The sequence below is a fragment of the Macrosteles quadrilineatus genome, unplaced genomic scaffold, assembly GCF_028750875.1.
Source record: "Macrosteles quadrilineatus isolate MER2022 unplaced genomic scaffold, UCM_ALF_1.0 Scaffold_1__1_contigs__length_201487025, whole genome shotgun sequence".
Classification (NCBI taxonomy): domain Eukaryota; kingdom Metazoa; phylum Arthropoda; class Insecta; order Hemiptera; family Cicadellidae; genus Macrosteles; species Macrosteles quadrilineatus.
In genome coordinates, this window is record NW_026542594.1 from 137,361,307 (window position 1) to 137,375,336 (window position 14,030).

At 36.3% G+C, this 14,030-nt stretch overlaps 1 protein-coding gene across 1 annotated transcript in view; it reads left to right on the forward strand.

Moving 5' to 3' along the window:
- LOC128982887 (39S ribosomal protein S18a, mitochondrial) overlaps positions 1 to 13,280 on the forward strand; it is a 41,724-nt gene extending 28,444 nt beyond the window's left edge. Inside the window, exons 2-4 of the mRNA XM_054401937.1 lie at positions 1,669 to 1,814; positions 12,670 to 12,793; positions 13,047 to 13,280. Of these exons, the coding sequence (XP_054257912.1) occupies positions 1,669 to 1,814; positions 12,670 to 12,793; positions 13,047 to 13,219 (443 nt within the window). The 3' untranslated portion in view covers positions 13,220 to 13,280. The remainder of the gene's footprint in view (positions 1 to 1,668; positions 1,815 to 12,669; positions 12,794 to 13,046) is intronic.
- The last annotated feature ends 750 nt before the right edge of the window (positions 13,281 to 14,030 follow it).

Here is a 14,030-nt window from a genome sequence, read left to right on the forward strand (position 1 = left end):
CTACGTCACGGACCTCAAGCTAGTGTCGTAATTTGATTATATTTATGATCCATACCGTTTCTGTTCCAATATCTGTGGAATAATGCTATCAGCTATTTCTTTATCTACTGCATTCAAAAGTCAACAGCTGATCATATGTCTTTGTTTATGTGTCAAATACTGCTTCCATTAGGATTACATTGAAACTTTGAGACCCAGTGGGGCGGATTCCTGAGGGACTTTTTTAACGCCATATAGATGTTGGCACTCACCGATATGGTCTTTATCACCATGCAAAATTTAAAAAGATTGATTCAGCCGTCTAGGAGGAGTTTGCGTATTACGAAATGCATAAGAGTCGACGTATAAGAGCTTCGCTCGCTTTGCTCGCTCCGCTCAACAAAACTTATACAACCTTTCTTTAAAACCAAACATAACCCTCCTCAATCTTCATTTTTCTAGTAAATAAACAAACACCAATTCATTGCACTGACCAGCTGTTTCATGAACTAAATTGAATTATATCATTTGAACTTTGGAAATATGCCAGGTGTAGCCCTTTGGAAATTAACCTGTGTGGCAGAGCCCTTAGGAAATTCGTCCATATCAATACTTTTCGGCAAATCTACACACTCTAAGCTTCATTTTGATGTGCCATATGCGTATATTTTTATTTGGTAAATGACCTTAACCGTTTACATAAAATTTGATTGTATCACTTTAATAATATAATAGATACTCATAAGGTTAACATGCGGAATTACAGAGCCACTGGGACGGAGCCCGAAAGGGTTTTTGAGATAAGAATATGCCTATATGTTAATCAGGTATGTAAGCTATCATCATGCCAAATTTCCGCCCAATCCGTCCAGTGGTTTATGCGTGATTGAACTTCAAACACACAAACACACAAACTTTCACATATATAATATTATATATACTAAAATATTTGTTTTTGTAAGCTCTTTAAAATGGCCTAGAGAGAAATTGGGAAATTTTGTGTTTTGATGGTCAAAAATGAGAAAAACCAATTTTTACCTCATAAAACCCCCTCTAAAACCCCGTTACCATGGTCTGATTATGCTGATGATTAAATGGTTTGCGAACTCATTCAAGTTTATCCTGCCTTACATCTTCAAACCAGATTTAATCAAAATCGGACAAAAATTAGTCAAGTTATCACATTCACAGATACACACACACACACATGTATATATATATATATATATATATAAATCTACGAGAATATATCTAACATTTTGAACAAATGGTGTTTTTGGTCTCTGGTGACATCAAAATGAAAAGACCTATGGTAATAGCTACTTCCCTATAAGGAAATTCGCTAAAATAATAGTAAAAACCACATTTTTCTTAAAAGGCAGCAGAAATTTCATGCTTCTGTAACAAAAAAAAAATCCCAACCACAGTGGTTTAGTGATTATTTTCTTCATATAAAAAAACCATTGTTATAACTTCCTGTAAAATTTGTTTATATAGGTACTATTTAAAAAATGTAACTAAAGATAAAAAGTTGTAATACTTAGAAAACATTCAATCAAGGCTTACTTTTAGAAAAAAACCATTAAATTGATTCAATAAGTAAGAAAAGTAGGCTGTAACCCGTAACCTATACTGCACTGAAATAATCCAAAACTAAGTTAGATTGTTTAACACTCTTGTTTGTTTCAGTTGTAGAAAAACAAGAAGGAAAAACGCTAGTTGTAGAAGGAGTTATCTCTCCATCTCCCAGAGAGCACTTGTTGATAAAGCCTGAACCTCACACGGAATGCAAAGCATGCCCTTTGTGCAGTCTTAACTTGGACGTTAAGCACACGGTAAGTGAAATTAATGGGGTAGCGGATTTTTATCCCCCTGGAATTTTACTCCCTGGGCAAATGAGACGTCACAAACCAGGGGGTAAAATTCTGGCCATGAACTTTTGAGTTTCGCGACATCAGCTCGATGGATTAAACGCGGAATTAAACATATATTTTTACGGTTGTGAATTTAATCAGAACACATCAAATTATAAAAACCTAGAATGTACGGCCCGGATTTTTACCCCCGGAATTTTACCCCCCGGCCAGATATATAAATTAGTGAGAATGATTAATCATCTTCATTCAGTTTTAAATTAATAATTTGTAATAAATTAAGTAGGTAGCCTATATTTATTATTTATTTATAAGACGTTCATAGACGTTCAAGACGTTCAAGATATTTAACAAATTTGTTGCAGCGAGGTTAGCCCCCAAAGGAAGTCCATTCTTCTTTGTACCGATGATGTTAATCCCCCCCCCCACCCCCTTGGGGGCCTAAAACCATCTAAAATATTGTTAGGTACTCCCCTAACCCCTTAGATTGTATCATTATTGTTGTATTAGTCTAACTAAATTAGTTTTACAGTTAATGTCTTAGAGAATTTAAGTATTAGAGCATCAAATTCACATTGGGACTCTAACATGTCAAGACCTGTTTGATGCACCGATTAATAAACAACTCCTATATGAAATATTATGCAACTGCTAATCATTAGTTTTTAACGCAGAAAACATTTTCTGGAAAACATCCTGTCCCCCGAGGCACTTTCCCTTGGTGTCAAATAAAAAAGGGGCCTGGGCCTTCTAAACATGATACATTGTGAATTTCATTAAACCTTCAAGAAATTAAACCTCCCTTAGCCCTACCAAAATTTGCTGTTCTAAAGGCAAACTTAAATGATCACCTGTAGCTGTAATAAAAAAATAACTTTGAAATAAATTCCCTATCTTCTTCCGTTATAAAGGTTTCCAACAACAAAATAACATCATACTCATTTTATTAATAAATTTATAAAAAAATTACTACTTTCTCCACTGACCTTACTTTTTAGACCACATACATTATAGGATATTATCTTTGACTATTAATACAACAACTTCTGTATCCAATAGTCAATGATATTATTATCAAGACATGTCTATCAGCTAAATCCACTTCTTTGGCACTTTCGTTGCCTCCTCAAGCCTGAGATGCCCCCACTGCTGATAGTATGGCGTTGGTCCTGGTCCGGCTGCTGTTGTCACTGTAGGTCGCCCGTCATCTTGGTCGTGATCTTGTCTTCTGGGTCCGTTGGTTGCCAGGTCTGACAGAAAGGCTGCAAAGTCTATAACGAACATACTCTTCAGGACGACTCCTCCATCCTCTAGCCTTACCCTTAGTGACTTATTCTCCCAGGTAAACTTTTCACCTTTGATTAATAGGTGTTCAAATCTAAGCTTGATATTTTTTTTATTAGTGACTCTCTCCAGCTCTGTCCTTACTACCATTAGATGAGCTCAATATTTTTGCCACTCATAAAATATCAAATAGTTACTCAGTCAGACATACATCTCTACACAGTCCCAGGTCTGTGGCACAGTCACACAAGCGAACACAGAGACCGGATAACGTCTAATTACGTTGCCGACCAAAACTGGTTTTTCTGAAACTAAACGACTGCTGAAACTAGTCAATTGTTATCAATAAACTATCTAGAGTGTTATTAATTAGTAGTAGTAGTATTAATTAGTAGAGTGTTAGTAATTAGATTTTTGGTGGCAGTTTTGACTATTATTTATTATTAATCGAACAGGTTTTTTTTTAATTTTGAGATTCGAGTATCAGGATTTGATCTTTGTAGCCAACTGTTGGTTAATATGATCAAAATAAAACAGCGAATTCTGTTTACTTAGTTGAGGTTAAAAAATAAATAAATAAAGATAGGCTACTAAATAATGAAATGTTTACAATTATTAAAAACAGAAATAAGAAAACAATCATTCAATTTTTAAAATCGGCCAGGGGGTAAAATTCCGGAGTGTAAAAATCCGGGGGTAAAATTCCGGGGGGTAAAAATCCGGTGTTAAAATTCCGGGGGTAAAAATCCAGCCCATACATCTTCAGTTGTCTAAACGCTAATTATTGACAGGGGGTAAAATTCCGGTTTTTATTGCTAATCTAATTAATCACGATCTGACTATTTTCATTAGACTTCCAAATCCGCGGGAGTAAAATTCCAGCCGCGAAAACAAACTTTTGGCCACTCGGGTTACTACGTCATAGTGTCGTCAGCTTTGCCCAGGGGGTAAAATTCGAGGGGGATAAAATTCCGGCGACCCAAATTAACTACACTTGAGTCCCTCTAATCCGAACACGGTTAATCCAAACGTCCGCTTAATCCGAACACGTTCCCGATATTATTTTTAATAAATTTGCACTATATAAAATGCAATAGGAAAGGTAAAACATCTTGAAATGAAGTAAAGGGTGCGGCAGAAAGAACTCCCCGATTTCTAAGGCTAGCGGTAGCGAGCAGCGGTGAGGTAGAGTGGTGGGGGTTGTGTCCTTGAATAGATGCGTACGTGCCGTTTCAGTGTACGCCATGGTTTGGTCAGGGCAGCATCGCGCGTTTGTGGTGGAGCAGTTCATTCAAAATGGCGGATCGCCTATAGCCACTCAACGCTATCTAAAGTCTAAGGTATACGAACATCGCCCTCAAAGTTTGGAAGCCCTCAAGGAAAGAATAAGGCATGAAGTTGCAGCCATCTCACCCGACATGACCCGAAAGGTAATGGACAACTACCGGGAACGTTTGAACCAATGTGTTAACACTGGAGGCCGCCATTTAAATGAAATTTTATTTCAAACATGATAATTTTACATTATCGATTATTAAAACGACATTTTATTTAAAGCATTATAATTTTATATTTTTTTAAATGGCATAATGTTTGTTTTTGGTTAGTAGTAATAAAAATGTCATATCTTACTTGGTTTTGTTTTTATTAGCTTTCCTAATAGGGGAGTTCTTTCTGCCGCACCCTGTATAAACAGGGTAATCAATTAAGGAATACAATGGTTTGTTTATTACGTAAAGTTTAAATCTACAAATCGTAATAAAAAAACAAATAAAACAAAGAATTATTTTGTAAGAAATATTGCACATACCGTACTGAAAAATTAACTTTGGTTAGGCCTACTTGTTATTGGACATGAAGTCCCGCATTGTCATTTACTGCAGTTTAGTAAGTCTGTTTTTTGCCGCGTAGTTCCGCCATTTTCTCATGAACATCACATCTGCAGGCGTGGCAGTAGACTGTTGTTCTAAGTAGCGAAGGGCAAGGTCAAGTGCTGCAGCTGCCTCATTGTGTGTCACTTTCTCCTCTCCTCCCCCGCCCCCTGGCTCGTCATCACTACCCTCTCCCTCGTCTCCCTGAACATGATCTTGTGTCACTGCTGCTATGACGTCATCGTCAGTCAGAGTCTCTGCACTAGTACCGTCTGCCGCCATCCATTCATCCACGTCCTCTTTGACCGCGTTTTCACAACCAGGAATGTTTTGAATCATTGGTAACAAGTTAACTGGGTCATTTTCGGTAGGGTTTTCTTCAAAATCTAACGATTTCCACAACTTTTTCCACGATTTTCTTATCGCTCCAGTCGTCACATTTTCCCAAGATTCAGCAACCCAATACACAACATCCTTTACGTTTGTCTGTTTAATTTTTTGAACCAAGGGGATTGTATCATCTTATATTAGGGACTTTAAAAAGTGTTTGCGATACTTAAGCTTCAGAGCCTGCAAAACCTCCTGGTCCATTGGTTGCAATAATGGCGTCACATTTGGAGGTAAAAAGGCTGCCTTTATTTCGCCACATGTTAGTTCGTCGACGTCTGGGTGGGACGGTGCATTATCTGGCAAAAGAATAGCACACGGGGGAATGTCATTTTCTTGGCTAAAGCGTTTAACAGATGGTACGAATTGGTCATGGAACCATTCTTTAAACAGTTTCCCGTCCATCCAGCCTCTCTTCTGGTTCCTGTAATACACTGGAAGTGATTTCATGTTTATATGTTTGAAGGCTCGAGGCTTAGCAGCTTTGCCTTGTGACGCAAGCGCCACAGCTTCATGGCGTTACGTGCTAGCATGCCGTTCAACCGGTCTTTTTCTTGGACCAATCTTTTTTCTAAGCTCATCCGGCTCGCCTCTTCTCTCGCCCCTGTCTGCCCGCTGCCGTGATTTGACCAACTTCGAGTCTTCAAACTTTGTATAGAAATGAACAATCATCAAGCTAAGTTAACTTATTAGTTTTAAGCAAAATATAAAAATATGTTAGGCTAGAAGTAAATTTCAGGGGGGGAGAAGCCACTGGCTTCGCAGGTACGCTGGAAAATGTAGTAAATAACTATCAAGTTTGATTCCGCCTAACGGAATCAAACAATCTTTTTCATGTTTCGAAGTCACATGTTCCAAGAGATTAAGTTGCCGGTAAAAGGGATTGCTTAGTTCATCTACCAGTTACAATTGAACCAATTCTTGCTTCAATCAGGTTTTTCTTATATATATTTATATATTAGTTTGGAAGGTGTCAATCAAAATTAGGGTATTTAAGTGTGTTAGTTAAATAAGTGTAATCAAAGCTGGCTTGGGCTGTCTTCCTGGTCTGGGTAAAAGGTCCAATTCTCTGGGCCCCATCACACATTTCCAGTAATCCAAAGAAATACTGACAACCAGAATAGCTAAAAACCATATCACAAGATTACCTATCACTGCAGCCTTTCATCATAAGAGGGAGCTTATGTTTACCAGCAGCATTGGAACAAGCCATAATGGTTACTTGGTCCTTACACATTTTAGCTTTTACTTGGCAGTGCTCTAAAATTTAGGCCGGTTTCATCGGCGTTATATATCTGTTGGGGGCAATAATTTCCTTCGCTTATTAAATTGTCAAATGAAGCAAGGTATGCCTGCGCCGCAGCCTGATCTGAGGAAAGTTGTTCACCGGTGACAGTTGGCTGCCGAATACCATGACGTTTTTTCCACCGGTCAAACCAACCGGTGCTGGCTGTGAAGGAACTGTCGCCATTTAACAGATTGTTCAACTGAATTGCCTTTTCTTGAAGTGTTATTTACGTATTGTTGTGTACTTCAGATAATTTAATAACGCGTACGATGCTAATCAAGAAGTTATTTTCTGATTCACCAAATTGTAGTAACTGTTCCATGTATAGCAATGCTTTTGTATTGTTATGACGCAATGAATTTTACTAGTATTATTACATTATTATTGCTTTAGTCAAGCCAAATTCAGTTACAACTGTGTATAGGTACCTAATAAGTAGTTACAAAGTAAAGTTTATAAATTGCAAAGTTATGACACTTTATTTGCAACAATTTATTGAAGTGTTTTATTTTATGAAAAATAATGAAAAGTTTCGGTGATTTATTTATTTATTCACTGTAAAATCACCATTTTTACAATCAATTACATGCATAACAATTTGTGGATTATTAATTATATTACTATGCAGTGAGTTTTACATCGTGCTTTTTGGTCATGCTTTATAAATAGGTACATGCTAACACTAATGATTGCAACTGAGTAATAAATTATGAGGACAAAAATATATTACGAACATACAACATCGGCAAATAAGATATAACATGCAATGGTCTTGAAATTGAACTAACATTTAACAGTGCAAATATAAATTACAGCATTATAAATAAATTATGCATAAATTATAAATTACGGCATAAATTATAAAGCATGAATCACTAAATCACAATGGTTGGCAGTTTTTTTGTTATAAACACATGCAATTTTTGCTGCTTTTTAAGGCAAATGTGGTTCTTTTACTATTTTTTTGCGAATTTCCTTATAGGGAAGTAGCTATTACCGTAGGTCTTTTCATTTTGATGTCACCAGAGACCAAAAACACCATTTGTTCAAAATGTTATATATATTCTCGTAGATTTATATACATATGTATATATATATATATATATGTCTGTGAATGCGATAACTTGAATAATTTTTGCCCGATTTTGATGAAATCTGGTTTGAAGATGTAAGGCAGGATAAACTTGAATGAGTTCGCGAACCATTTAATCATCAGCATAATCAGACCATGGTAACGGGGTTTTAGATTAAAAATTGGTTTTCCTACAGTTACCTAACAATGAACATGTTCTCTCACTGATTTGAGAAAGCAAAGTGGCCAATTCGCTCCAGTGAGACAATGTTAACATTGTCTCACTCTAATTACTTTGTCTCACTCCAGATTTGCAACGTGAAGGCACAAAATAGTGAGCGCGTAACATGCAGACACAAGGTCGTATGCGCGCGAAATACGTTGGCAGCACTGGCTGTAAATCAGCTGGTCAGCTGTGTTGTACTGTTGTATCATTAAATGTCATATTAAAAGTTCATTTCTGTGTAAAAATATGTTGTGTTTCTTTATCAATTTATTTGTTTTATGGTATCTCTAGGAAAAATATAATGTGCAACTTGAGTGCAAAGTGCAATTGCCTCACTCGAGAAACCATTCCTCACTCGCCTACAGCTCGTGAGTAAGTATTTCTCTCGAGTGAGTCAATTGCTCACTTTGCTCACTAGTTGCACAAATAACTATTTTCTCATTTTTGACCATCAAAACATCAAATTTCCCTATTTCTCTCTAGACCATTTTAAAGAGCTTACAAAAACAAATATTTTAGTACCTATATTACAGTGTTATTGTACAATAATTATTGGTTGCAGATAAAATAAAAATAAAATGTAAATTAAAAATTTCTATGTTATTTTTATGGAGAATATTGTAACATGTTGTTGTTTGTTTGTTTATGGATATATTTTGCTTTGATCAAACTTGGTAAATTTATTTATTTTATACTGAAGCTATTAATAGGCCTATATAACTAAAAACACACTTTATTAGCCTCCCTGTAGCAGCAATCCTAGGTAATCGTAAAAATGATGGTTCAAAAGTTATTGCAACATGTGATTTTCCCTATAAAATATCAAAGTCACAACCTTCATCATGCAGTGGCATGACAAAGGTTGTATACATAAGCTAATGTGAGAAAAAAGGCCTATCTGTCAGATTGCTTAGACACTTTATTTACAACTAGGTGAAACCCGTCGAAATCGACGGTTACTTTCGAGGCTTACGCTAATTCATCTAACTGCGATAAATTGAGTGAAATAATACATATTTTGAGCATTTAGCATTGATCAGGGACGTATTTAAGTATCTGCCGCCTCTAGGCAACAAAGTTTGCCGCCGCCCCTCCCGCTCCCTCTTTTCAACGCACTCCCCGACCTCACTAATATCACCCCAATGGCCAATACATGCCCTGTCAGCTGGTTTTGTGGGAAAATAATCGGTAATATTGCATGCTGCATCAACAAATTAATAACTTTTCACCACACTATGATGTTTTTAGCTGTTTTACATGCGTTAATTGGTGGCTGAAAGTTACGTTTTGCTGGCCATGCCAGCTGTCATCGTCATTTGGGGACCGAGCAGGTTCTTACATCCCTAGGGCCGCAAAATCAGCTGATCGCTTACTTTTTTAAACATGAATGCATATTAAATACACAATCAGTATCCATAGCATTGCAATAGAATTGTTTTATTGTCACCGCTGCCTAGCAACTATTTATTTTAATTTTTGCTGATTCCTCAAATTATTTCTTCACATAGCCTTAAAGTTCTAGTTGTGTTGACTATCAGTGTGCATCATTATTGTGGTGAATAGTGCTATTAAGGTATAGTGTGGTGGAAAATGGCGTTCGTACCACGGACCGAAATGGTTTTGCAGCTCTCGATCGTTTTAGGTTGACTTTGTCTCGAACCTAAAAACTATCTCGAGCCGGCAAAACCTCATTTTCGGCCCTAGGTACGAAATATACTATTTCGACCCCTTTTAACGGACGTTTTTTGTGCCGTTTTTTTGCAAAACATTCTGACTTGGATAGGCCTACACGGAATGCACCATTTTTTTATCTAATCAGTATTTTTACAATCCCATTTTGCGGCTTTAAACGGCACACAAAATCGTCTGTATACAATGGTTCTTATAACGCTTTTCATTGAACACTATTAGTCAGATCCACTTGAGAGACGTGCTATTGGCTTTGATTTGAAATGAAAGAAATATGTTTTCTTAAACTATTTTTTTCTTACAAAAACACATGAATCGCAAAGTTTTACTAAAATAATAATATACAATTTTAAATTAGTTAAGTTTGGTACAGTGGTAAGTATTTAGTTCACACTTTCCTTCTTGATTTTAACCTAGCAAAAGAATCTTTCAGCTATAGTGCTGCCACTGCGTAGTGGTGTATGAAGTCAACAGAAGGGAGTGTTTTCTAGGTTTGTCACTAGACATAGCGGCCGGTACGGCGACCCGCTCCCGCGGCGAGCGTGTCCGCCAGACCAATAGGGCAGCACGGACAACTCTACACAGCTGTGTAATAAACTATTGACGTTTGTTTGACTTGGATGCGTTCTGAAATAGTTGTATACTTAATCAAAATATTTGAAATGGCTATTTTGCCGTTCCCAAAACTATTCGCTAACATTTTTTTTAGATTAAAACTTTGTTTTTTTATTTTTTTACCCTCAAAATTTTGCCGCCCCTAAAATTTGCCGCCCTAGGCGGGCGCCTAGTCCGCCTATTCGGAAATATGTCCCTGGCATTGATAAGTGTAAAAACAATAATGATATTAATTTCGTTAGTTACCAAATATGGTTGATCATTCAATGAATAAAATATAAAATATTTCCCATACTGTAGGCTACGTCATCGTAGTTGTTAGTATGCTATCTGGTATCTCTTCCTTTGGAAGAACCTTTAAATAGTATTAAAATCGTATTGGTGGATTTTTTGTAGTTAAACACTTCCGTGATTTCATTAGTGTAATGCAGATTAATCTATGATTTTATTTGAACAAAAAATCTGTCTGTTGGGAAGACACGTTCTAACTTCAAAGGGAGGTATATCCGTTACAGTGTAAGTTAGATTTTTCCTTCGTCACGTCGCGTCAGTTCATATCGTACTTCTGTGCCGATTAATAACACTCTAGCACAGTTTTGAGAAATTGGTTGTGGTGTTACTGTTATAGCTGGAATTCCTTGACATGGGGGATGTCAGTTAGTTTTCTCAGCCTTATCAGTTACATAAAGTTGTCAATATAATCTACGGAATGTTAGGTGTAGTGGAATATACTTGAAGTGAGGTTGGCTTTTATTCTTGAACTGTTAGGGGCCTCCTCATTTATATGGTCATGCAGCTTCATTGGCAACAAATAATGCAAATGACATAGTAAGAGCACAATAACATTCTTCCGTAGATGAATTTTCTGTTGGAGAAATGTAAAGCCGAATTATAAATGTCACAATGCGAGTTTGAGCATTTTGTAACTATATTATATGGGTAAGTTACATAGATTTTTTAGGTTGCTGCTAAGTGCACTTTAAGAATATATATTTTAGAGATAAATTAAATGGTTTTTGTTGCTGAGTAGCGCTATTAAACATGCACAACCCTTTTCGTTAGTCTAATAACATTCAAAGGCTCTCTAAGTGTTCAAGTTCTTATTTTTACACATATCTATATTATGTTTTCACTAAGCTGAATGAATACATCGAAGTAACCTCTCTGAAAAGTCCGCAGTATATTGCAGTTTTCCAGCTTAATTACTTTCTAAATATGCACATATTTCTACATAAATATTGTAAAATGTTTTATCCAGTTGCTGTAAACCACAATTAATTTAATAAAATATGGACACGGCTCAAATGGGCACCGTGCCCTTCTGCACTTGTATTATTTTGTATTGTATTACACAATCGAAGATTTTTCTAATGATTGAAAGTATGTATGACAATAATTTCATGATGAACTGTCTAAAATAATATGATAAAATATAGGGAAAAGGTGTGAAAAAGGCAGACACCAACCCGTAAAATAGATATAAGATAGTTCAATAAGATACAATTGTAGGAGTTATTGTGATAAAATGATTTTCCACTCATCTCGTAATGGAACTTAATATTGCAACACAAATGATACAGAGAAAAATCAATTTAAAAATCAGAAAATAACATTGCAAATACTTCTTTTGGACAATTCAGTAACTCCCAATAAATGTGTGTTAATTAAAACACAATTTTAAAATTAACAGCTGTTTCATTAAAAAGAATTATCCAAATGACCAAAATGTAAACAAATCTGTGGAGGGATCTTTAAAGGCTTCTGGGGCAGAGCCCTAAGCGAATTTACCTCGTTTTTCTTTTGATAACTCATCTACAGACCAAGGCCTTTCTTTGGACACCTCTACCATGTTTCTACGCCCAGCCGTTCTCTCAAATTAATGGAGACAAAGTTTCCAATAAATATTTAGATTCCTCCATGTTAATCTTATGGGAGAAAACCCAACTTTGATGGAAGATCCTGACCAAACTAATAAAGATATCAAAAAACGAAAAACACTTTGCAAAACTACAGATCAGGGTAATCTTTTTGACACTTAAATCATCAAAATCGGTCCAAAAATGAGGGAGTAGTTCTGTTCACAAAAATCGGCTTAGCGTATTATATATATAGATAGATAGATAGATGTCACAGATTGTTGTTACTCCATCATAACGAAACAAAAGCCTAAATGTTGTGGTATTTGATATGTTTATGAGTCATTGTTTTCCTATATCTGCACACCAATATGTTTAATTTGTTCCTCTTTTTCCCTCATTGTTTCTAGTTTTTTTAAAATATTTAATTTACTTCTCAGTGTTTTAATCGAAGCAGTACTTTGTTTAATCTTTTATTCAATAAGTTAATGTTTATCAAAGCTAAAGTGATGGTTTTCTCTTTTTCAGGATGTCCTGATTTTGAGCCAGTTTGTCCGTCAGAACGGATCCATGTTGCCCAAACGCATCACAGGCCTCTGTAGTGTTCAGCACAAGAGAGTTTCGTACATGGTTACAATGGCTCACAAAGCAGGTACTCTAATATTATAGTTATTTGTTCATCTGCAACTTGGTTCTTATTTGTTTATTCGTTTTCATTCCAGCTTCAATTTTCCAAAGGTTTAATTATATTTTTAAGTTGTTAAGTTCTAATTGTGAAATTGAACATGAAAATAATTAGATAATGATTTTCCCTTGTAGCAAAGGATATTAGTTGAAGTTGGTTTTTAGAGGTATAACGATTTACAATATATGAAGGATAATTTAATAAATTTCTTCAATTTCAGGGCTAATGGGAAAGTTCAAACCAAAGGATTGTACATTGGACCCTCGACACAGACCTCAGTGGAAACAATGGAATTCATACTTTGATGAAACAACAATCAAGCCACCCAAAATATATATTGCTATGAGATACAAGAAAAAGTTGGATGCGTTTAAGAAACAATATGAATCATAGAAGGGCTGATAAAGTATTTAATATAAAACCTAAAATATAAATTGTTGAATCTTTTTCACAATTCTATTATTTCACTCAGCAATCCTTCATATTGACAAAGACTATCAATTAGTCCCATAATGCCCAAAAATCTAGACCCCACCTAATCGCATGTGCTGTCATCAAAACTGTTTATTGTCCATATTCAGTGGCGGCGATGGCCCGCAGTGCGGGGGGGCCCGCAAGCTAGGGGGGCCCGCAAGCTAGGAGGGGGGCCCGCAAGCTAGGGGGGCCCGTAAGCTAGGAGGGCCCGTGAACCTTGACCGGGATTTTTCAGGAAATTTTACCTGGACAGGGGCCCGCGATTGTGCGACAGGCTCAGCCACACTTTCATAACAATATTTGTATGAGAATTATCATATGTTTTTTTATGACAAAAATTTGTTAAAACCAGTAAGGGCGATAGTACAATTAGTTTACAACAGCTAAACTACCACTGTTATTTGCCCGATCGATATAAATCCTCTTCCAACCTAAGTAAAAAAATGTTCTTCAGTCATGCAGGTTGCATCAACTAACTGTCCTTTGGACTGTGTTAAGGCGCTATAATTGGGCCGTATTTAGAACCAATGTGGCCTCCGGGCTAGGAGGATAAAACATTAATCTTAATCCTCCTAGCACCCGGCGGGTCACACCAAAGAGCGCCCTATGCAGCCCTCTATGCTTATTCAACTAAATGAACTTGACAATTTTTTTTACGATCAAATCGGCAAATTAACCTAGGTGGGTAGGGCACTAGCTAATAAATAATTCCATTCTTTCATTGATTCTA